The following is a 26472-nucleotide window of genomic DNA, read 5'->3' as shown; positions in this document are numbered from 1 at the left end:
CAATATCCACAAAAACACTTGCTGGGATTCTGACTGGGATTGCATTGAATCTATAGATCAATTTGGGAAGAATTGACATCTTGACAATATTGAGTCTTCCTATCCATGAACATGGATTATCTCTGCATTTATTTAGTTCTTCGATTTCTTTCATCAGAGTTTTGTAATTTTCCTAATATGGATCTTGTACACATCTTGTTAGATTTGTACTTAAGTATTTTGTTGTTAGGGGTACTAATATAAATGGTATTGTTTTAAATTTCAAGTTTCACTTGTTTATTGCTGGTACATAGGGAAGCAATTGACTTTTATATATTAACCTTGTATCCTGTAACCTTGCTATACATATTAGTTCCAGGAGTTTGTTGATTCATTCGGATTTTCTACATAAATGATAGTATCTTTTGCAAATAAAGGCAGTTTTATTTCTTCCAATCTGCGTATCTTTTCTTTCCTTTACTTGTCTTATTGCATTATCCAGGACTTCCAATACAATTTTGAAAAGCAGTGGAGAGAAGGGACATCTTTGCCTTGTTCCTGATCTTAGTAGGAAAGCTTCAAGTTTCTCACCATTAAATATGATGAAATATGTTAGCTGTAGGTTTTTTATAGTTATTCTTTATCAAGTTAAGGAAGTTCCCCTCTATTCCTATTTCACTAAAGGGTTTTTTTTTTTTATCATGAATGGGTGTTGGATTTTGTCTAGTGTTTCTTTTATATCTGTTTATATGATGTGATTTTTCTTCTTTAGCCTGTTGTGATGAACATTAACTAATTTTTGAATGTTGAATCATATCTTGCATACCATCCCACTTGGCCATGGTGCATAATTCTTTTTATACATTGTTGGATTCAATTTGCTAATATTTTGTTAGGGATTTTTGCATATATGTTCATGAGAAATCTGTAGTCTGCAGTTTTCCTTTCTTGTAATGTCTTTGGTTTTGATAATCAGGATAATGATGGCCTCACAGTATGAGTTAGGGAATATTCCCTCTGCTTCCATCTTCTGAAAGTGATCATAGGAAATTGGTATAATTTCTTCCTAAAGTGTTTGATAGAAATCCCAGTAAACCCATCTAGGCCTGGTGCTTTTTGTTTTTGAAGGTTGGTAAGTATTGATTTGATTTCTTTAATAGATACAGACCTATTCAAATTGTATTTTTTTCTTTTATGAGTTTTGGTAGATTGTGTCTTTCATGTAACTGGTCTATTTCATCTAGGTTATCAAATTTGTGGGCAGAGTTGTTCATAGTATTCCTTTGCTATCCTTTTAACGTCTATGGGCTCTTTAGTGATGTCCCCTCTTTCATTTCTGGTATTAGTTATTTGTGTAAAGAACATTCTTTTTAAGTTTATTATTTATTCAAGTAATCTCTACACCCAATACGGGGCTCAAACTCATGACCCTGAGATCAAGTGGCATGTTCCTCCGACTGAGCCAGCCAGGCACTCCAAGAATGTTCTTTTAATAAAACTTTTAATACCTAAAAAAATGAACTAGATTCTCTCATGTCAAGTGGGTATTCCAGATTTGACCAAACTAATACTTTTTTTTTTTAAAGTGAGGGTACAGTATCAAACCTGTATTTTCCAGGATTATTCAAACTAGTATTAAAGAAGATGTGTGATGTGAGAAAATATTTTCATAGCACCTGTGGATCCAGTTGTCATAATTCCAAACAGAGAAGAGAAAGAGTTGGAAAAAAGAACTTCATGATTAAGAGAGATAATCTTCTCAATTGAAAATTTAATTTCCCTACCATTGAAACACAGCACCTATTCCCAAAAGCTTAATAGTCTTGACCTATGTATGGCTACTACCTTGAACCTATTTTGCTTATCCTTATCAATTCCAAATTTATTCAAAAGACTGAATTCAAATGAGAGCAGCATAAAAAACTGGATTTTAAAGTACTAAGAAAAAGAATTTTTGATATCCCAGCCATTAAGTTAGGACTCTTTCTAAAACATACATACAGATAATTATTAGGAGGACATAAAAGGAGAAATTGTTCCCCTATGGCCCAATAATTAAATTCTTCTGTATTTTCCCTGAAAAATTTGAAACTATGCCCCAAAAGGGCATTTACAAGAATGCTCAATGTAACATTGTCATGACAGTGAAAAGCTGTCACAAATAAGAGAAATAATCTGTTACATAGATATAATGGAATACACACATACACACATGTATATTTATATGTGTGTGTGTGTGTGTATACACACAGACAAAAGGAGTCTGCAGACAACATGTAAAGAATATCACTCATGTAAAAAAAATAAAACTATATCCTTATAGGTACATATATATGTATATAAATGCACAGAAAAAGATTTGGAAAGCCACACACCAAAATGATAACAGTAATTATCTCCAAGATTTTAAAATATTTGTTGCTTAATGGGGTTTTAGTATCTGTAGTATTTTTTTTTTTTTAATAATGAGAATGAATGAATTCATATTTTATGGCTGGAATAAATTTGAAAAAGATAATGCCCCAAAACATACTTTAAGAAATCAAATGTAGCAAAAGTATACCCACCTTGACACTGACAGGTACCAACAAAGAAGCTTTAATGACATCCATCCTCTTTCCCCAGTAGAAATAGTAGAAAGCAATGGAGAGTTATAAGGAGGACATTCTGGTCAAATTCACAGCTGGGTATGGCTGCTCAGCCGCTCTGCTTAACCAAAGGGAATTCTTGCTGTCTTCTTTCTCTGGGACAAGTGTGTGCACACTATTTAATTGTGCATACACAGGTGCTTACCTGCCATCTTGATGAATGGAGGCACGGAAAGGATGTCACCCAAGGAGGAGGCAATATACATGCATCCATGTGCCAGCAAGCAATGAACAAAAAATAACTTATTGCAAATTCAACATCAGTGTATTATGTATGTATTGCTATCTGGCTAAGTGAAAACAGAATTATTTACTCCAAAATATCAGTTACAAGGTACTGGTCAAAACACTGACATGCAATCTATGTAATATAACCTGATGTTTCCTCTCCTATGGACACCTTCTTTACAGTAATCATCTTTTAGATGTCTTTTATGATATACGTAAGAAGTCCCAAAATGATGGCCTGTAGGTAATATGTGGCCTCAAGCTGGCTTGATTTGCCACTACTCTATTGTCCTCATCATATTTTGAAAAGACTGCATCTCATAAAAATCCAGCTTTCCACTTTTATCTTCATCTGGTTACATCTGGTTTACCTTGCTTCATGGCAACCACTGTCTGGAGAAGAACAATCTCATTGAGATAGGGCAAGCACTCTGCATCTTCTCAGTCCCCACCATGCCCTACTGCCTCCCCAGGCTGAGAGCCAGTTGCCATTATCATTCTGCTTCCACTGCTGATTTTCTCACAGTAGAGTTAAGAAGAAAATGAACACTTGTACTTTTATCTCTACCAAATGTGGGAAAAGTAAAGATACATAGTGTAGAATGTTTTGAGAAAAACTGGAAAGAGAACATTTTTCCCATGAGAATGAAGAATATTCCTACATGTCCAATTTGCAAACAAAGTATGTTCCTGATGGAAGAACAGAACATGCCATTATGGAACTACTGACCAATTCTCTCACTTATGTCTTCCTGTCCATAGCAGGCATTTGAACTCGTGATGCGTGGTTTATGTAACACTTATAGAAATGCCACCAACTGGAAGATACAGAGGCAGTGAAAAAGCAAACTCAAGAACTGGAGTACTGTGAATTACACGTATGTTTACTTATATTAATTAACTTTATATTTAAATCCATCGCACCAAATCTAAATATGCTTGTTGAGCACCGGCTGTACGTAACAGGTACTGCATATTAGGTGTTATAAGGATGGAAGAGGAGCAAAAATATAGTGCTTACCCTCTAGGAGTTTGCATTTGGGAATGGGAAGGGATGGGGAAGAAGGACAGACAGGCATATAAGTTACTCTACTAGAAAGATAAACTAAGAGGAGATCATAGATCTATGGATGGACACTTGCGTTGCTTCCATATCTTGGCTAATATAAATAATGCTACAATAAACACAGGGGTGCATACATCTTTCCTTTTTTGGGGGGGGGTAAATACCCAGTAGTAGAATCACTGGGTCATTTGATAATTATATTTTTAGTTTTTTGAGGAGCCTCCAAAGTCTTTTTCTACAGTGGCTGCACCAATTTGCATTCTCATCAACAATAAGATGGTAATAATGTTGTTCGGTGACAGATGGTGACCACACTTACTGTGGTGAGCACTGAGTAATGTATAGAACTGTTGCATCATTATATTATACACCTGAAACTGTGGATATTAATTCTACTTAATTAAATACATGAAAGCCACATCCAAAAAAGAAAAAAAGAGAGATCACAGGACAAATCAAGCAAAACCCTGTGAGAGCTGGAAGGAGGGAGCAAACCAGGAGGATCAGGGAGAACATAGCTTCAGGGAGAAAGGAGCATGTGAGCTGGGCCTTAAGACACAATTCCTAAAGGACACGGGAAATTTGAGGGAAAGCTGAGGGTACAGTAAATCACACAGTGTGCCTGCAGTGTAGTGTACATGTGGTAAGAAGAGTGGAAGAGGAAGCTGGCAAAGTCGCTGGGATCACGTTACTGACAGACTTGACTGCCAAGCTGATGACTTGTCCTTAATAAGATGGGTAATAGGGAACTTCCAAGTGAAAGAGGTTAAGATGCTTGTCATTGGAGCTAGAGCAAATAGGCTAGTTACATTACATAAGAAATTACAAATTACAGAAAATAAAACGTAAAACATGATTTCCTTTCCTCTGTTCTTACACAATAATTAAATACTCATCAAATTTTAAACTTCTATGATTAAAAAGAGGTATCAAACAACCTAACAAGAAATAAATGAGACCCCAAGTGTATAGTTATACTTGTGGGAGTGCAAGGAAGATGGTTTCAGAGGTAACCAACTGAATCATATTGTTCCTGATATATTTACATCTGAATGTACTTCCAGGTCCACAGAAGTTAGAAAACACGCACATGTGCACACGCATACAACACACACAGTACTGGAGCATCCACCACCCTAGAACTTATGAAGGCCTCAGAAAGAAGGGATCATAGTTAAGGGGAAAGAAAGTGCCAGGTGACCAGGAAACCCAAGTTCCAGCCTTGCTTCGCCACCAAGTAACCGTAGACTTTGAGCAAGTAATTTATCTTCTTTCAGCCTTAGAAACTTCATCTCTGAAATGAAGGAATTTGACAGGAATGAGCCCTAAGGTCTTTCCAACTTCTTCTCTAAATATCAAGAGTTTCAAACTGGCAGCCTTCAAGTCAGAAATGGCAGGCAAACTGCTCAGGCCAAAGCATTTGCAAAAAAACCCAACCAACCAAACCAAAACCAAAATAAGTTCTTAGTATCCAAACACTGATTTCACATAAAAACCCAGATTTTGCACTTTTCTCGAAAACCCAGAAAATCGGGCAACGAGCACCCACATCCCTACATGGCCACAATCTGCTGTGGCTGAGCAGGCGCTGCCTCCCCTTTGACCAGACCTACCTTGTTCTCCAGCTTGCCAGTCTCCACCCTCTGACTCACTCCTTTGTTACCTGTCCAACTGAGTTAAGTGTGTGACTACTGCCACGCTCATGGGAGACATCTCCTCTATTCACTCAAGAGATACATGAGCCATGCACCGAGCTAGCTAGATGCTGTAAAAGAAATAAACATTAGACATACCTAAGAATTAGAACTCTCCATCAGAAATAATAGGTGTGAGAGGGATTTCAAGTTATGGTGGAAGAGATTACTTCAATTCTTGAAATACAGGAAAAGGATCTGCAATCTAGATCAATATTGTCAAAACAAGAATGTGCATATTTGGTAGAAAGTGTAAGCTTCTTAAGTAGAAGACTCAAAGCCAAGTCCTTCCCTATATAATAAACCATTAAATCTACAAGCTCTTCATAGGATCACAGATGCAAGGTCCTGCTGGCAGGCAGAGGGCTGTGCATAACTGCAGAAGCTCAGCTCCACTCAAGAGGATGCTCATTGACTATGGTTTAACGTGAAAGCAATGGAGCCTGAGAACAGAACCCGATCAGTCACTGAGGTGCATAAATATCCAGATACAGAGGACAGTGGCCTAAGGATTTAACTTTCAGTCATGTGTGGACGAGGGACTCATCAGAGTCTCTGGCCCTCTAAGATGCATCATGATTCTTTGCTTTGTCAGAATCCTATCATGCAGGATTTTCCAGGAAATAAGATCTGCCTTTGTCATTTCATTATGGCATTTCTCTTGATAGTTCACCCCTCTGCTGTGCTGGCTCTTAAGCACCTGTCACCCTCTGAAGATGTTTATGTAAAGGATGCCATTGCTACTGTTCCTTCATTGCTAGAAATTAGGCAAGCACAGGAAGTGGCAGAGTGACGATGATATATGAAATTCAAACTTTATAAGAGCAAAAGACAGCACGGATATCCATCAACAGAAACCTGGTATGTTAAATCGCATGATACGGTATTCTGCAGCTGTAAAAGGAAAAAGGGATGGAATGCTACTGAGCAATACAAAGGAACAAAGTACTGATACACACGACAACTTGAATGAGTGCCAAGAGAATTACGCCATGTAAAAAAAGGCCAGAAGTCTAATCCCAAAAGGTTACATCTTAAACGATTTCACTTATATAACATTCTTTAAATGATACAATTACAGAAATGGAGAACAGATTAATGGTTGCCCCTAGAGATGGGGAGGTGTATGTGGAAGATGGGAGTGGATACACAAACCTACACATGTGATAAAACTGTATAGCAATATACCTACACAATATATATTCCATGCCATGAAAAGAACAGAAACATAAGTGAAGCAATTGCTTAAAATTTTTCAGTAAAGCTCCTTACAATACAAAGGTACCTTTGGGAAATTAGGGAGGGAGGGAGAGAGAAGGAGGAAAAAGGAGAGGATAGAAGAGAGAGGGAGAGAAGAGGAGGAAGGGGAATATTCCGAGAATGGGAATGTTCTATACACAAAATCTGAATGACCTCTAAGACACACTATTAAAAGAAAATGGAAAAATATGGTGGTTTGCGTAGCACTCTACCATTTGGGTAAACAAAAACAAAAATGTTAATACTTAATGCTTATCCACAGAATTTTTCTGAAAGGAAACGAAACAGGCAACACTGGTTACCTCTATTGATGGGATGTGGGAGGCTCAGGGTTGAGATGGGAGACTTTAACACATAGCCCTTGAACCTTCTGAATTTTATACCACATGGATGTATTACTTATTCATAAAATTACCATTTTCTTTTTCAATATATGAAAATCAAAGCAAATCCATGCTTCAGCGTCTTCACCTTTGTACACACCTGTGGTCTGGCCACTGCTTTCTGTTATTACTTATCCCCTCTGGGTACTTAGTACTTAGCCTTTGTACCTAAGCCTCTTAAGACGCCATACTGGTTCTGAAGATCAGTTTCACAGCTTACCTGAAAATGCTTCTGAATTATTACTCTTCCAACACACACACGCACGCGCACACACACACACTGCACTATTTCATATGACATAGCTCGGTCTATAGTAGCTGACTATAAAAGATGACAATTATCTTCAAGCCAAGTGAAAATTTTAGATTTCAAAAGCAAAAAAAGGAACAAGTCCAAAAGTAATAACGACGATGATGACAGCTACCAGTTTTTTACCTTTTACTCTGTGCTTGGTACTGGGCCAAGCGGCTGACGAGCGTCATCTCAATTTACTCCTCACAGCAACCTTTGCTAGGTAAGTTTTGTTATGTTCACTATATAGATGAGGAAATGGAAGCTCAGATAGGTTAAATGATTTGCTTAAGGTCACATAACTTCTGAGAGAGGAACTTGAACTTGTACCAAGGTCTGTCAATACTAAATGAGGAATCATTCTTCTGTGGCTTAGTAAAATTCATCTCAGTTTTGGTAGCTCTAAACTGTATCTGAAACAACCATACAGTCTCTTTGTAGCTGACAACTTGTTACTTTTACAGTCCTACCAATAAGCCAGGCGCTAGACACCAATATTACCAAAATACCTGCAATTTGCACAGTCAGCAGGATAAAATACTTAACATAAAAGCTGAGACACCTCCGAAGTAAGAAAACCTAGGTTGAAATTTTTAGTCAATCCAATTCAGAATTTAATACTTGGTTTACCCAAACAACCACCAGAATTCTTTCACAAAGGAAAGAAATCCAACCAGAAAATTTAAGACTTTTGTCTCTGTCAATAAACTTCTGAATTAATCATTGTTATCTAAATCAAATATAACTTCTTGAAAATTATGTGCATCAAGTAAGTGTCAACAAACAGACTACTGTGTATAATTTATGGCTTTTGATCTTGTAATCAGTCACAATGTATTTTGAATAGGCCAACTTACCCCTAAATAAAATGTTTTCTAAATAGAAAAAATTTCTGCATCTCATCAAGCAGAGCTGAATCACTAAAGTGAGATTTTTCACATTTAGTTTAAAAGATGTGAAACATTAAAGATACCAGGAACTTTCCCCAACACCAGATTATTCTGTATTAAGACACAACACAGGATTTTAAATCAACTTAATGTGATTAAAATAAAAAATTTAAAACACATACCATGCAGTTTTCTGAGATGATAAGGGAAACAATGTTAATAAAACAACAGTAAAATGCTAGCAAATAAATGGAACCCAAGTTTGGTCTTCTGTATTCCAAGGACATCTCTTAATAAACTTAAAATATTTGTGTTATCAAGGCATTTTCTACCCATACTAAATTTCTCTAAGTTATTCTTGGGCTTTCTCGTCTATTCTCTGTCTAGTGGCAATGCAAATTCAAGAATTTTTAATAGTCCCATTAGACTAACAAAGTCAAATATCAACTGACAGTCTCTATTACTTTCTTTTTGGGGACTAATCTTTTTTTCATTAATCTTCTTTCATTGAGGTTATTTTGTTAGACCAACTTTCTAAAGTAGCCAACATTCTATGTTCATCCCCTAAGGTCATGTTAATCTGTATCTTCCGAAAACCAGCAGAGGCCATTTCTGACTCTGTTCCCTCTTCCCTACCCCCTTTGGTATAAGATCACAGACACAAAGCCATGGCTGCAAGGCAAAAATATGGCAGATTTAAAGTGATTCATGAGTGATTACCACTTATTTCATTGGCATTCTGAATACTGTTAGAACTTAAAAAGGTTAAGAAAACTAAAGTAAAACATCCTCTATAAGAATATATATGCTTCCATTGTCTTCTGAACTAGAGAACACATTCTGGAAATACTGTTTTTGTTAAGACCAGACATTTGGTAGATTCAAGTGGGTCTCTGTACAAACAATAATTCTATTGGCTATCTTGTGATGTACCTTCATTCAACATCATAAAAGCTGCTGAGAAAGATGGGTACATAGAAGTGTACTGTCGGCCAATAAGCAACGAGAGTAGCTTGTTAAATACTACAGACAGTGGAAGTTATCTAATGTAGGAAATTATACATTCAATATTGACTTGTTAATGATCTCAAAGCCTCTTACATGTAAACACTCAGAACTTCGAGAAGATAGAACAGAAAGTTGTTAGGATTCCCATTAGTCTTCAGTACTGTAATTTCACATTCTTGAACCCAAAGTTATACTATTTGAATGCTAATAAATATCATTTCTGGTCACACAGTACTTAATGTAGGTCATAAAATTAAAAGGTTTTTGTCCATAGCCCAAAAGTGAATATTTCAAAATATTCAAGCCTTTTGTGAACAAATTTACACTTGCTGAGTTGGATTACAAAGTGGAAACGGTGTTTGAGGAAGAAAGCTCCTCTCTGTCTTCTCTCATGTTAGAAAATGACGTTTTTTTTCTTTGCAGAATGGAAAAGGGAAAAGAGGTTTTGTTGCTTTTAAAATGGAATGATATTTGGGTTTTAGCTCTGCGCATTGCTAGGTTCCACCTGGTACTATCCACGAGAGAGGAAATTCTGTGCAGAAGTCCATGCTTTCCAATAATGAGCAATCTGGCAAGAACCTGAAAACTTGACAGGCTTAGAGGCTGCCTGCCAGAGGGCTGCACATCTCCGTACTCGCTCTCCCCTGCAATCTTGATGAAAACATCAACCATTCAAGTTTAGCAATAAGGCAACAAACTCCTGAGTTCTATGGAGTACATCAGTTCTGCCCACCAGGAATCAAAGCCAGATGAGGGAAAAATCAAAACATAACATAGCATGAGGGGAGAAAGTGAAAAGAGGGAGGAACAACAAGAGGATCAAAAAAATAAAACAATAAAACATCATGCTATAGAACTGATGTACTCCAGGGAACCACTGAATATTTGCAATTGTCTCTACTGGTCTTCAACACGCAAAGACAGAGAACGAAATCAGCTATCAAAGATCACTGAGCTTTCCTTGTGTTTACAATATGTGCTATGGAATCACTAAGCTATATAACATTCAACAGGAAAGAGATTTTGGGATGTTCGGCTAGCACGTAATTAGAACACACCATATTAAAAAAGCAATAAAAAATAAAATTAAGAAAACAAGAGAAAGGGGCCCATGCTGTATAGCCCATGAATCTCATCGGCTTTATCGTGAAAGTTTATTGTTTTTAATCCTAGTACAATCAGCTACCAGTTACATACAGTAAAAAACAAAAACAGCCACAAAGCAATGATGATAGAGATAGTCTGTGACATTGTACAGTGGAGGAAATATTTTCTGTTGGAATCCTCCAGCAGACCCCCACCTGGCTTCAGCAGTTAAGCTATCACTCCCTCCCTCCCCAAAATAGTTAAAAAGAAAAATTAATGTCTTGCTTGGGTATAGCAAGATTCTAAGACCTCTTGGGGACACTGGAGAACTTTAAAAAAACTAAAGTGGTAGAAATAAAACAAAAACTGAAACGTGGAAGGCAAGGTGACACACAACGAAGCTCCATGAGGCCGTGGCTTCAGATCACCTCAAAGCGAACCACCTGGAAAGAAAAGACAAGGCTGTCATACCACGAAACAGCACGCAGAAAGTTCAGCAGATGCCAGTATCTCATCACTCCACTCCTCCTCAAATCTACAGACTCCAAGCTTTTCTCAAGTCTTATATTAAGGGAGCCAGGTTGCAGAAAATTGCTCCCTTTTCCAACACCCTGCATTGTAAATGTTGGCAAGTAGCACATACTTACTCTGTTAAGAACCAGAAAATAATACAAGAAGAGAAGCATTTTTAGCAAAGCATGCTGTCTCCTTTATCTCAAACCCTTCAAAACAACCACACAGTAGGCTATTTATATGACTGTGCAATCTTACCTTAGAGGAACAATGACTCCGTTCAAAAACTAAGTATCATATATATTTGGTTCGATTGAGGGCTTTTTCAGCCAGGTGACCACTTTCATCTGTGATCTTCTCCCAATCAGTCTGTCCGACCACAAAACCTATGGCCCTTTTCCTATCTGCGTCCTTCTTTTCTTCCAGGTCTGCCCATCTCACCTAAAAAGAACACAGCGTTAGGCTGGGCTTTAGGAAAAATCAATATGCAACGAGCTTCTTCACTCTCTCGATAGTCTAAGGGGTAGGATAACTAATCTGAAACTAAGAGATAAAAACATTAGGAATTAACTGGGGAGAAGTGGAGAAAGCCATATATCTTAAGTTACAGAAAGAAAACTCTCTGGTCAGTCACCAAGTCCTAACCCTTCCAGCTCCTGAACAGTTCAGCTCTCAGCTCAGTCCTGGCACCTCCATTTCCTCTGTCCCTCCTTTCTGGTTCGCTGATCTTATTTTTCCCTCTGCCTAGTCTTCCTACCTTACATGCTCACTCCCTCCAATCCATTCTGCCAGAGTGATCCCCAAATACACACTGTTGTGACTCTCACCTGCTTTAAATCCTTCCCCTGCCTAAAGAATAAAATCCAAGCACACAGGTCCCTCTGGATCTGGCCCTGTCTACTCTCCAGTGGCACTTCTGGGCAGTGCCTACAGCCTTTTATATAAGCAGTACAAAATTACTTCTAGCTCTCAGAGCACACTGGGCCATTTACCATCTCTGTAATCGTGCATATACTAGTCTCCTTCCTGAAATGTCTTTGCCTTAACCCTGTCCACCTGCTGTGAGTCTAGTCATCAACCACTGCTTTATCTTTCTTGTTCTTTGCCAATCAAATAATTAATCAATCATTGCTTCCTTAGAGCTACTTCTGGATTTTGACACGTTTACTTTTGAACTTTCACACTATATTGCCATGATCTATTTATAGACCTGTCTTCCCTAACATACTATAAATACCTTAGATCAGTGGACTTTTATTTATCTCTACACAATAAATATTTCTTAAAATCTAATCTTAGAAAATAGGGAGCTGGTATTACTATTTTCATTCATGAGATAAAGAGACGAAGAGATGGACTCAACTGCTGGCATTTATGAAAATACATAGATTTTAACTACAAATACATAGATCAGGGATATTTCCCATTGGTTGGTATTCTGATATTTTTAGAATGTAAGCAGATACATTTTGAATTTTAGTAACATATCAAACATAGAGTCTTTTATTAACAATTAAAAAAATAAGCAGACATATCATATTCTGCAAAAGTTGAAATACTTAAGGAGAAACTATGAAACTGTGGACATAGCACCAACGTCTACAGAGATTGTATTTTTTTTTTTTAAGATTTATTTATTTGAGAGAGAAAGAGCAAGTGCACACGTGGGAGGGGTATGGAGAGGGAGAGAGAATTTTTTCTTTCTTTCTTTTTTTTTTAAAGATTTTATTTATTTATTTGACAGAGAGAGCGAGAGAAGGAACACAAGCAGGGGGAGTGGGGGAGGGAGAGGCAGGCTTGCCGCTGAGCAGGGAGCTCGATGTGGGGCTCGATCCCAGGACTCTGGGTTCATGACCTGAGCCGAAGGCAGATGCCCAACGACTGAGCCACCGAGGTGCCCCAGGACAGAGAATTTCAAGCAGACTCTGCACTGAGCATGGAACCTGACATGGGGCTCGATCTCACAATCCTGAGATCATGACCTGAGCCGAAACCAAGAGTTGGACCCTTAACTGACTGCACCACCCATGCGCCCCCAAGATTGTATCTTAAATATAGCTTGTGATTTATTATCTGTGACAAGGAAAGAAAACCAGAGCATGCATACTCCATGTTCTTCACACTGGACACAGAAATGCATTACTGCTCTTAGAGGTACACTGACCTTCCCTATTATCATTTATAGGACTGGTAATGAAAGGACTAGGCTTCTCCAAAGAGCACCCACTTGGTCAAAGAGAAGATATGTAGTAACAGGAGTGGGAAAAATTGATAACACAACTCTTTAAAAAAAATTTTTTTTTAAAGATTTTACTTATTTATTTGACAGAGAGAGAGAGAACACAAGCAGGGGGAGGGGCAGAGGGAGAGGGAGAAGCAGGCTCCCCGCTGAGCAGGGAGCCTGATGCAGGGCTTGATCTCAGGACCCTGAGGTCATGACCTGAGCCGAAGGCAGACACTTAACTGACTGAGCTACCCAGGTGCCCCAACACCCAACTCTTTTTAAACCTAAATTTCCTTCATGGACTTTAGTTAAAAAAAAAAAAAAAAAAGCCTAAATCTTAAATAATGTGGCCTTTTGTATACAGAGATCTCTGGGCTTTCGGCTACATATTTATGCTCATTGTATTTATTTTGATAGATTCATACACTCTCTCAGTTGCCCTTGGGATCAAGGGGACACATTTTAGCAAAAGATGATTATGGTTAAGGAGGATGAAGGATGGACAGATTGTGGCCACTGAGGAAAGAAATGGTAACTAGTCCACAGTACATCCTTAGCACAGAGTTAAACATACTGGTCAATCTCACCCTGAATAAACTAAGAGCTAACTTTTAAGTCTGCAGCTTAAATTAAGTCTTTAAAACTCAGATAAAATAAAGAACACAGGATTAGAAGAAAAAGTATGTAATTTTTTTTAACAATTTTATTTATTTGATAGAGAGACAGGGAGAGAGGGAACACAAGCAGTGGGAGAGGGAGAAGCAGGCCCCCTGCCGAGCACGGAGCCCGATGCGGGGCTCGATCCCAGGACCTGGGGACCATGACCCGAGCCGAAGGCAGACACTCAATGACTGAGGCACCCAGGCGCCCCAACACCCAACTCTTTTTAAAGTAGATTTTTAGTGTGTAGAAAACCTAAATTGTTATTTAAATATTATTGCTTATTTTTCAAATAAGCAATATGTTTTAGCACAAATGCCCACAATTTTAAGTTGAAATTAAAATATTTTGGAAACTACTGTATTTTGTTCATATCTCTAATATACACTGGTGCTATATTAACATTATTTATTTACATCTTGGACTCACCACTGGAGGTCTGCTCTTTAAGAGGCCTCATGCACAGACCTGACACACACTCAACACTGTCGAATGAATGACTGATTACCAAAACACTAAATATATCAGGGGCAGAATAATGACTTTCAACTTGAAATGGTTTCTTTTTTTTTTTTTTTAAGATTTTATTTATTTGACAGGGGGAGTGTGAGAGGGAGAAGCAGGCCCCCCGCTGAGCAGGGAGCCCGATGCGGGGCTCAATCTCAGGACCCTAGAATCATGACCTGAGCCGAAGGCAGACACTTAACGACTGAGCCACCCAGGCGCCCCTTGAAATGGTTTCTTAAATGTCGGTGTCTCTCCTAATCTTCCTAGAGGTACTTTAACTGAGACTTTACCATCTTTTTTTTTTTTTTTTTTTTTTGCCATTTATCTTAACCATTAAAAAAATGTGTAATACAGAGAAGTCTTGACTAACACTTAAAGGTTTGAGGTACATACGTTTCAGCCGTTGTCACTAAAAATATTTCTAAAACGTGTGAGTCCCACAAACAAGGGAACTGCTCATGTTCCAGTCATCAAAGAAACACAAAGTCCACTTAAGCTACCATTTTATGCCCAACTAAGCAATTGAAAAAATTTTTTTAAAAAATTTTATTTTTTGACAGAGAGAGTCAGCAAGAGAGGGAACACAAGCAGGGGGAGTGGGAGAGGGGGAAGCAGGCTTCCCACCGAGCAGGGAGCCCGTTGCAGGGCTTGATCCCAGGACCCTGGGATCATGACCTGAGCCGAAGGCAGATGCTTAACGACTGAGTCACCCACGCACCCCTAAGCGACTGAAATTTTTAAAAAATAAACTATATTTAAAAAATCTAGCTATTTTGGTAAAATTCTAGTATGATCAACCCTACAGAACTACCTTTTTGTTATAGTGGACATTAATCCTAGGAACCTGCCTGGTATTTGTAAAAAACTCAATTACAGAGAAAGCAAGAGACCCCAGGAAAGGAACAGTTATGAATTCTGCATTCGTTGCCACCCGCAGGATCTCCTTGTAGTCTGGTGTTGACTTTGGTGAGTGGTTTTAGAGTTAAAAACTATTTGAAATGAGGATGTGAGGCAGGGGAGGAGAGTCAAAGATAAGCCACTTCAAAGAACTAGGATGTGGGGGTTAAGAAGATGGCAGCAAAGTAGGCTCGCCTTGGCCCACAAATAAAACTAGGTAACTATGAAATCATCCTAAATACCCCAGAAATCGATCTGAAGACTGGCAGAACAAACTGCACACTAAAGGTAGAGAAGAGGCCACACTGAAGAAGGTAGAAAGTATGGAAAGGCGGTTTGGGAGAGAAACAGATGGTGGCTGCTGTGGCCGGGAGGGAAGAACGAATCCCCATAGTAATTGCCTTGGAAAGCAAGAGGGGCTGAATTTCATGACTTCTGGCAACCAGTGGAGAGTTTTAAAGGTCAGCAGGCTTGGCTGGGAGAGAGACCTGAGGGCATTGCCCTGCTCTTGGAGAGAAGGAAGGCAAACATACAGCATGGAAACAGCAATCTGAAGAGTGCCTGTGGCATACAGTGGGAAGGTTATTTGCTCATCTTGGAGCACATCCTGGAGAGACAGCATTCAGAGAGAGAACCCTCTAGAAACAAAGGAACTGGCCAGCACCATTTCCCTCCCCTGCCCCTTAGCATAAGCACAGGACTACCTGTGGGAATCAGCACCGATACTCGCTGCCTAACTTGCCTAAACTGAGCTCCCCAGTCCCCCCACCGCATGCACTCTGCTGGAACTGCCTCTCCCACTCACACTAGCCTCAGTCCCAGTGAGCGGAAACCCTCTCCCAGAAGACTGAACCAAACCCTTGCTCATACTGCCATCTCCTGAGGAGGGAGTTTTGCAGAGCTTCAGTTCTGGCAGTGGTGGCGACAGGTCTCATTTCACAAACAGACCAGAGCACACCTAGTTAAAATGTACCACATTCAGGCCAGGGACCAAACACTGCCCACAACTGGCAAAGAGCCTCTGCAGATAACTGGCCTGAAGGATGAAATGACCAGGAAAAAAGAGCATATGCAGCATACACTCCCAGAACTGCCAGGCCCTGGGGAACAGGGGACACCACAGAGCAGGGCACTACAGGACCTCTTCCTCATAAGGCCATTACCCTCAAGAATGAGAGATGTAGCTGACTTTGCTAACACACAGAAAGAGGCACAGAGACGTAGACAAAATGAGAAGACAGAAATTTATCTCAAATGAAAGAACAAGGACACAGCCAGAAATCTAAGCAAAACAGATATAAGTAACATGCCTGATAAAGAATTTAAAGTAATGATCATTAGATACTCACTGGACCAGAGGAAAGAATGGAGGACATCAGTGAGACCCTTAACAGAGACAGAGAAGGAATAACATAGCAAAGATAAAGAGTACAATAAATGAAATGAGAAACATGCTTGAGGGAATGAGCAGCAGGATGGAAGAAGCAAAAGAACGAATTAGTGATCTAAGGAGACAGAGTAATGGAAAGTAATCAGGCTGAACAAAGGAGAGAAAAAAGAATTATGCAAAATGAAAACAGTCTTAGGGAACTCAGTGACTCTATCAAATGTAGTAACATTCTTATTATAGGAGTCCCAGAAGAAGAAGACAGAAAAGGGGGACAGAAAATTTATTTGAAGACATAATAGCTGAAAACTTCCCTAATCTGGGGCAGAAACTCAGTGACTCTATCAAATGTAGTAACATTCTTATTATAGGAGTCCCAGAAGAAGAAGACAGAATAAGGGGACAGAAAATTTATTTGAAGACATAATAGCTGAAAACTTCCCTAATCTGGGGAAGGAAACATATTCAGATCCAGGAAGCACAAAGAAGTTCCATCAAAAATCAACAAAAGCAGATCCACACCAAGACATATTGTAATTAAACTGGCAAAATATAATAATAAAGAAAAAGTCTTAAAAAGAGCAAGACAAAAGAAGGCAGTAACTAAGAAGGGAAAACTCATAAGGCTAGCAGGAGATTTTTCAGCAGAAACTTTTCAAGCCAGAAGGGAGTGGCATGGTACATTCAAAGTGCTAAATGGGAAAAATCTGCAGCCAAGAACACGCTATCCAGCAAGGCTATCATTCAGAAAAGAAGGACAGACAAAGAGTTTCCCAGACAAACAAAAACAAGGGAGTTCATGATCACTAAACCAGCCCTGCAAGAAATATTAAAGGGGACTGGAGTGGAAAGGAGAGACCCAAAGTGACAGCATAAAGGTAGGAAACACAAAAGCAGTAAAAATGAATATTTCTGTTAAAAATCAGTCAAGGAACTCACAAGATAAAAGGATGTAAAATATAACAACAAATATTTAAAATGTGAGGAGGAGAGGTGAAAAGAATGGGTTCAAACTTAAATGACCATTAACTTAATATAGACTGCTGTATGCAGAAGAGGTTATAAACAAACCTAATGGTAACCATATATCAAAAACCACTAATAAATATGCAAAGAATGAAGAGAAATCAAATATATCACTAAAGAAAATCAGCAAACCATGAAAGAGAGAAAGAAAAGAAAGGATCAGAGACTATCTCCAGAAACAACGACAAAACAAATAATAAAATGACAACAAATACATATTTATCAATAATTACATTGAATGTAAATGGACTAAATGCTCCAATCAAAAGACATATGGTGATGGAATGGATAAAAAAAATGAGACCCATCTATATGCTGCCTACAAGACACTCATTTTAGACCTAAGGAAACCTGCAGATTGAAAGTGAAGAGATAGAGAAATATCTATCCTGCAAATGGATGTTAAAAGAAAGCCAGAGTAGCAATACTTAAATTGGACAAAATAGACTTTAAAACAAAGACTGTAACAAGAGACAAAGAAGGACACAATATAGGAATGAAAGGGACAATCCAACAAGAAGATATAACAATTGTCAATATTTATGCACCCAACAAGGCAGCACCTAAATACATAAAACAGTTAATAATAAACATTAAGGAACTAATCAATAATACAGTAATAGTAGGGACTTTAACACCCCATTTATATTAATAGATAGATCATCTAAACAGAAAATCAACAAAGAAACAATGGCTTTGAACGGCACTCTGGAACAGATGGATTTAACAGATATATTCAGAATATTCCATCCTAAAACAGCAGAATATACATTCTTTTCAAGTGCATAGGGCACATTCTCCAGAAGAGATCACATATTTAGCCCACAAAACAAGCCTCAACAAGCTTCAACAAATTCAAGATCACAGTCATACCACACATCTTTTCTGACCACAATACTATGAAACTAAAAGTCAACCACAAGAAAAAATCTGGAAAGAGCACAAATATGTGGAGGTTAAATAACGTGCTACTAAACAATGAATGGGTCAAATAGGAAATAAAAGAAGAAATTTTAAAAGTACATGGAAACAAACCAATGAAAACGAAAATACAACAGTCCAAAACCTCTGGGATACAGCAAAAGTGGTTCTAAGAGGTTAGTACAGAGCATTACAGACATACCTCAAGGAGCAAGAAAAATCTCAAATAAACAACCTAACCTGACACCTAAAGAAGCTAGGAAAAAAAGAACAAACAAAACCTAAAACCAGAAGAAGAAAGGAAATAATAAACATGAGAGCAGAAATAAATGATATAGAAACTAAAAAAACAATAGAAAAGATCAATGAAACCAGGAGCTCGTTCAATATCAATCAATATCAATTAAATTGACAAACCTCTAGCCAGACTTAACAAATAAAAAAAGGAGAAAGGACTCAATAAAATCACAAACAAGAGAGGAGAAATAACAACCAACACCACAGAAATACAAACAATTATAAGTGAATATTATGAAAAACTATATGCCAACAAATTGGACAACCTAGAAGAAGTGGATAAATTCCTAGAAACATATAAACTACCAAAAGTGAAACAGGAAGTGACAGAAAATTTGAACAGATTGATAACCAGCAAAGAAATGGAATCAGTAATCAAAAAACTCCCAACAAACAGAAGTCCAGGACCAGATGGCTTCACAGGCAAGTTCTACCAAACACTTAAAAGTTAATAACTATTCTTCTCAAACTATTCCAAAAAAATAGAAAAGGAAAACTTCCAAATTCATTCTATGAGGCAGCATTGTCCTCATAACAAAACCGGAGAAAGACACCACTAAAAAAGAGAACTACAGGCCAATATCCCTGATGAACATAGATGTAAAATTTTCAACAAAATACTAGCAAACTGAATCCAACAACACATTAAAAAAATCATTCACCACAACCTAGTGGGATTTATTCCTGGGTTGCCAGGATGGTTCATATATGCAAATCAATCAACATCACATCATATGATCATTTCAATAGATGCGGAAAAAGCATTTGACAAAGTACAACATCCATTTATGATAAAAACCCTCAACAAAGTAGGTTTAGAGGGAACATACCTCAACATAATAAAGGTCATATATGAAAAACCCACAGCCAATATCATCCTTAATGGGAAAAAAGGGAGAGCTCTTTCTCTAAGGTCAGAAACAAGACAAGGATATTCACTCTCACCACTTTTATTCAACATAAACTGGAAGTCCTAGCCACAGCAATCAGACAACAAAAAGAAAGAAAAGGCATCCAAGTCAATAAGTAAGCAGTAAAACTTTCACTATTTGCAGACAACATGATACTACATAAAGAAAATCTGAAAGACTCCACCAAAAAACTGCTGAACGAATTTAGTAAATTCTCAGGATACAAAATCAATGTGCAGAAATCTGTTACATTTCTATACACCAATAATGAAGCTGCAGAAAAAGAAATTAAGAAAACAATCCCATTTACAACTGCACCAAAAATAATCAGATACCCAGGAATAAACCTAACCAAAGAAGTGAAAGACCCAGTGTACTCTGAAAACTATAAAACACTGATGAAAGAAACTGAAGATGACACAAAGAAATGGGAAGACATTCCATTCTCATGGGTTGGAAGAACAAATCTTGTTAAAATGTCTATACTACCCAAAGCAATCTACACATTTAATGCAATCCCTATCAAAATACCAACATCATTTTTCACAAAACTAGAACAACAATTCTAAAATTTGTATGGAACCACAAAAGATCCCAAATAGCCAAAGCAATCTTGAAAAAGCAAAGCAAAGCAAAGCAAAGCTGGAGGCATCACAATTCTGGACTTCAAGTTACATTAAAGCTGCAGTAATCAAAACAGTATGGTACTGGCACAAAAAAAGACACACAAATCAATGGGACAGAACAGAAAACCCAGAAATGAACCTACAACTAAATGGTCAATTAATCTTCAACAAAGCAGGAAAGAATATCCAATGAGAAAAAGACAGTTTCTTCAACAAATGGTGTTGGGAAAACTGGACAGCAACATGTAAAAGAAAGAAACTGGACAATGTTTCATATACAAAAATAAATTCAAAATGAATTGAAGATCTAAATGTGAGACCCGAAACCATAAAAATCCGAGAAGAGAACACAGGCAGTAACTTCTATGACATGGGCTGTAGCAACCTCTTCCTATGTCTTCTGAGGCAAGGGAAACAAAAGCAAAAATAAACTACTGGGACTACATTAAAGCAAAAAGCTTCTGCACAGCAAAGGAAAAAATCAACAAAACTAAAAGACAACCTATGGAATGGGAGAAGATATTTGCAAATGACATATCCAATTAAGGGTTAGTATCCAAAATATATAAAGAACTTATAAAACTCAACACCCCAAAAACAAATAATCCAATTAGAACATAGGCAGAAGGTATGAGCAGACATTTCTCCAAAGACACACAGATGGCCAACAGACACATGAAAAGATGCTCATCATCACTTATCATCAGGGAAATGCAAATAAAAACTATAATGAGGTATCACCTCATACCTGTCAGAATGGCTAAAATCAACAGCACAAGAAACAGCAGGTGTTGGCAAGGATGTGGAGAAAAAGGAACACTCATACACGTGGGAATGCAAGCTGGTGCAGCCACTGTGAAAAACAGTATGGAGGTTCCTCAAAAGTTAAAAATACAACGACTCTATGATCTGGCAATCGCACTACTGGGTATTTACCCAAAGAATACAAAAACACTAATTCAAAGGGATACAAGTACTTCTATATTTATAGCAGTATTATTTACATTAACCAAATTATGGAAGCAGCCTAAGTGTCCATGAATTAATCAGTGGATAAAGATGTGGGGGGGGTGTGTGTATATAATATGCGTGTGTGTATATATATATTGCTAAGCGAAATAAGTCAACAAGAGAAAGACAAATATCATAATGATTTTACTCATATGTGGAATTTAAAAAACAAAACAAATGATCAAAGGGGAAAAAAGAGAGACAAATCAAGAAACAGACTCTTGGAGCACCTGGGTGGCTCAGTCAGTTAGGTATCCGACTGTTGGTTTTGGTTCGGGTCATAATCTCATGGGTCCTGAGATCGAGCCCTGCATTGGGCTCTATGCTCAGCAGAGAGTCTGCTTGAGATTCTCTCCCTATTCCTCTGCCCCTCCCCCCAGCTTGTGCTCTTTCTCTCTCTCTCTCAAATAAATAAAATCTTAAAAAAAAAAAAAGAAGAAAGAAAGAAAGAAAGAGACTCTTAAAAGTATAAAGGACAAACTGATGATTACCAGAGGGGAGTGAGCAGGGGGATGGGTGAAACAGTCAATGGGGATTAAGGAGTGCACTTGTCATGATGAGCACAAGCTGTTGTATGGAAGTATTGAATTACTACATTGTACACCTAAAACTAATATAACACTGTATGTTAACTAACTGGAATTAAAATAAAAACTTAAAAAAAAAAAAAAAAAAGAACTAGGATGTGCACAGCTTAATTCTTTGTCCACCCAGCTTACAAAGTAAATTATATGGGATCACATACTCCGTAGAGTAATAGTTATTTGACTAAAAATAAACTAGAGAAAAATATTTCTCATTTGAGATTATTCACTGTTACTGAACTATGCCAAATTATTATTCCCAAGGAGGAGCTATTTCTACTTCTATTGCTCCAACCTTTAGACTGGAATAGGAGGAATCCACACAGGTAGAGCCCTGGGTGGAGGTGGGCACACACAGAAGGCGCCCCATCTCCCTCTGTCCTCCTCTCAAGTCACATGGACAAGGGTGGGCCTAGGGACTGTCTGAAGTATTAAAAGAGCTTGGAAAACTGGAGTTCTTTGTAATGTTATCCAGTGTAATGAAGTGTTACTGGCATTTTTATTCCCCTTCAATAAATACTCTTTCAATATTAAAAGTACTGAAGAAATTCATAAAAAAGAAATGATGTGTAAAGATAAAGAAGTGATACACAGCTTCATCTTAATTAAGGAAATGCAAACAGATCCCATTTTTGTCTTACCTATCAAACTGTCAAAAGTTTAAAAGTTTGATAATAGCACCTTTGGTCCAAGTGTGGAAAAACAGGCATTTACTTACATGTGGGTGTATAAACAGGTGTAACCTTTTTGGAAAAAAAGCTCACAGTATTTGTCAAAATGATATATCATACTCTATAAGATTGTAGCTTTAGTGCTAACTATCTACCCTAGGGATATACTTTCAAAACGAAGCCAAGAACAGATGCACCATGACTTTCACCACGGTTATTTATATTAACAATACAGTGAAAACAGCATCAGTATCCACCAATAAGGGACCTGATAAATAATTGTACAACCAAACAATGGCATATTATGCAGCTATTTAAAGGTCTGTATACACTTATATAGAAAGATCAAGACAAATTAGCTAGAAAAGGCTTACCCAGATCATATATAATATGATCTTTTTTTACTTCGTTATTTTGTTTTAAAGGATATACACAAAGGTCACTTTTCCTGAATTTGATGTCTATGTGGAAGGCCTACGCAGTGTTTTGGTTACATTTCTCTGCTCCTTTTCACAGCAAAACTTCATCAAAAAGGTGTCTCCATTTGTTCTATATTTCATTTCCTATTACTTCTTTAGTCTGCTCCAAACTGGCTTGTGCCCTTCAACTCTCTAAGAAAACTTGACTGATTACTGATCGATCATCAATGATCTCCACGTTGCCAAATCTAATAGTCATTTCTCTGCTCCCAATTTACTTGCCCTCTCTGTATCATTTAACAACTGACTACTCTTTACTTCTTGAAACATTTACCTCTACCTGAATTTCTAAATTTTAAGGTCCTGTGTCTTATTATCATTTCTAACTTAAATGGTCCCTCACTGACCTCATTTTTTAGTCTCAAACTGGACTCCCCCAGTTTTCTCTGAGTCAATGAAGGGCACCCGACACATGGAGTGCTTATGGCCAGAACCCTGAAGATTCACCTTTGGTTCCATCCACTCCTGGACCCTCTATACTTAATCCATTAAGAAATCCCGCAGATTCTTGGGGCGCCTGGGTGTCTCAGTCGGTTTAGCGTCCCACTCCTGATTTCAGCTCAGGTTATGACCTCAGGGTTGTGGGATCAAGCCCCTCGTCGTTGGGCTCTGTGCTCAGCGGGGAGTCTTCTTGAGATTCTCTCTCTCCCTCTGCCCCTCCCCTGCCCTTGCTCACTCTCTCTCACAAAAATAAATAAATCTTAAAAAAAAAAAAAAAGAACTCCACAGATTCTCTTTCTGCACCTGGCTATTCTGCCCCATGACAAAACAGCACAAGGGGCCATTTCAAACTCCGTTAAGGTTGACAACATGCTGGCCATGAGATTCTCTTCTCCATTTGTGAAGTTACCTGTACATTTTAATCTGATAATTTGTAAGGTCTGACTCCTTTTTTTTGATCTGTAATATGATACAGTATAAACTAAATCACTCTACAAAATAGCATTCATATTCTTATCTGCCTGTAACTTTCTAAAACCAGATGCCTAAAGGAGCCCTTCATCTAATGGCAATTATTGACAAAGTCTCTTACTCTCTTCTTCCCAGGTTCAGAAGCACGAGTGTCATAATCATCAGGGAGCTGAAGATAGTCCTCCATTCTGCTGGCAATTGCCTCCCAGTCACGTTTCCTTTTAGTACCAGTTCTCAAGCCATCCAACTTGTCTGAGGGACAAACACAGAGCCGTAGCATTAAGGAAGAGTGTGAGTTTGCATACAACACACAAACAAAGGAAAAGAAGTCTGGAACACTGTCAGAGGGCAGATCCACATTTTTGAGAGCAGCACCACTTGCAGATCCCAACTATCTTCGTGGCTGAGATAATAGTTCTGTGCAATTTCCATTGTTTATTTGGTGTTCATACTGGCAGGCATTACATTACAATGTTAAGTCACAAATACGGGTAGAGCAAGAAAAGTCACTTGTCTCCTGGCCTCCCACCCCACCAAATCACACTTCAGCTCTCATGTTCTGAAGGAAAATGCGAAGACGGGTTTTTCTAAAAGCTATTTCTTCCACTCTTTTTTTTTCTTTAACACAATATTAACACCACCCATTTGATCTGCAATCACGTGTGATACTGTGTCATATGAAAAGTAGGTAGTACCAACAACTTAATGAGCCAAGCTAATGTTTAAAAAGGTTTTAGATTAATAGCTCCTTGGGATTTTGACCAGTGTGCGAGGATTCGCCATGAGTTAATGTTTCTGAGTAAGTTGATTATACAAATCACATTCTTCGGTTATACTATGAAGTGCTATTGACCATCCTGAGGCTAAGAGCTAGTCAGTCCAAGTGACCAGATCTAAATTTTCTTTCTGAATCCTCAATTTGAGAGGGCTAGGCTTCCCAAGGGCCCCAAACTGTAACTAATTAAATGAAGAGAGATTGCAGATTCAGAAATTATGAGACATGAGTTTAGGTGTCTTCAAGAACAAGCAATGAAAATGTGTAGTCATTTTTAATTGGTTGTTAATACTGATTTTGAGTTCCCTATGTGAAATATGAGTTATATATATTTTTAGCTACGTTGAAGCACTAAACTTTTGAATCATCTGTGATTATATACACACACTATTATTAAGCAAGTCAATAAAAGAAAACCTAAAAACGTCAGAAATACATAATAACCACACTTCATTAAACTCCATAGAGGGTGCGGGGTGTATATATGATAAAAATCTGTTAGGCACCAAGTTGGGGAGAACTTGATATGAAAAGGAAAGTACAATGGAAGCAGTGGCAGGAGAGAGGGTGAGTTTATGCTTCAAATGTAAAAGATTCACACACAACTAATTGTACCATACCATACAGGCTTAAAAAACCAGTAAGATTTCACATACTTGGCAAAGCTTTTATTTCCTAAAACCCTCCCCCATAAAACCAATATTACTGAAAAATCTGCAAGCAAACTACAACACTTTAAACTCAATAAATTTTAATCATATCACTTTGGAAAAACTTTTAACATGGATGAGTTCAACACAAACAGTTTCCTAATCTCCTCTGTAAATCACATGCTATACCAAATGGCTCTATCTTCATGTGTATGACAGGCCGTATTATACAGATTCTTAAGGAAGTGATCCCCTGAGTGCACAGGGACGAAGATTATGGTATTAGAAAACCAATGAAGTCCCACAAACAATAAAACTGTTCTAGTTCCACAGCATACAGTATTACTAGAAGAGTAGGAAGCTCTAACACACTTAGTAAATAAACCTCAGAGGATTTCCAAACTTAAGATCAACTTTGACATTAACATATTTCAAAGGAAAAAATTCATATCTGAATTCCAAGAATAGAGCATGGCCAAGGCAGCAATGCAGAAGGGCAAGTGTGAAAACTGCAAGAACATTTCCTCAGACACTGGGTATGTGACAGGAGTTACAGACCAGGAGTCCCATATTTGCAACATGGAAGATCAGAAGAGCATGTACTTCTAGTCTGAACACCCTTGTTTGTAATGTTTAATTTGAAATTTCATTGTGCACAGCATGTTTAAAGCTTCCTTCTTGGGGCTGAAGAAAGGTTCATACCTCTTCCACATGGCATCCTGAAAACCCAAACACACAGATGTATGGCATAAGGTGAGGGAAGAGGAATCTGGGGTGTTAATTACAGAAGACGGCTGGTGTCCCATACACCCATACTAATGATTTTCAGAGGTTTGAATTTCAAAAGATGAAGTTTTAAGATGAAGATGAAGGTCTAAACATCCAAC

At 37.9% G+C, this 26472-nt stretch overlaps 1 protein-coding gene across 3 annotated transcripts in view; it reads right to left on the bottom strand.

The window, feature by feature from the left end:
* Positions 1 to 4116: 4116 nt before the first annotated feature.
* YLPM1 (YLP motif containing 1) overlaps positions 4117 to 26472 on the bottom strand; it is a 90600-nt gene continuing 68244 nt past the window's right edge. Inside the window, exons 20-22 of one of the 3 annotated variants that reach the window (XM_032405583.1) lie at positions 24282 to 24412; positions 11306 to 11488; positions 4117 to 10977 (exon numbers count right to left, since the gene is read on the bottom strand). In XM_032405583.1, coding sequence (XP_032261474.1) covers positions 11342 to 11488; positions 24282 to 24412 — 278 coding nt within the window. In that variant the 3' untranslated portion in view covers positions 4117 to 10977; positions 11306 to 11341. Of the gene's footprint in view, positions 10978 to 11305; positions 11489 to 24281; positions 26305 to 26472 lie in introns of those variants that run through there. The other 2 variants (XM_032405585.1, XM_032405584.1) reach the window with 2 other exon arrangements.

Source organism: Phoca vitulina, unplaced genomic scaffold (assembly GCF_004348235.1).
Source record: "Phoca vitulina isolate PV1807 unplaced genomic scaffold, GSC_HSeal_1.0 scaffold7, whole genome shotgun sequence".
Taxonomy (NCBI): Eukaryota; Metazoa; Chordata; class Mammalia; order Carnivora; family Phocidae; genus Phoca; species Phoca vitulina.
This window is presented reverse-complemented; position numbering and strand designations above follow the sequence as displayed.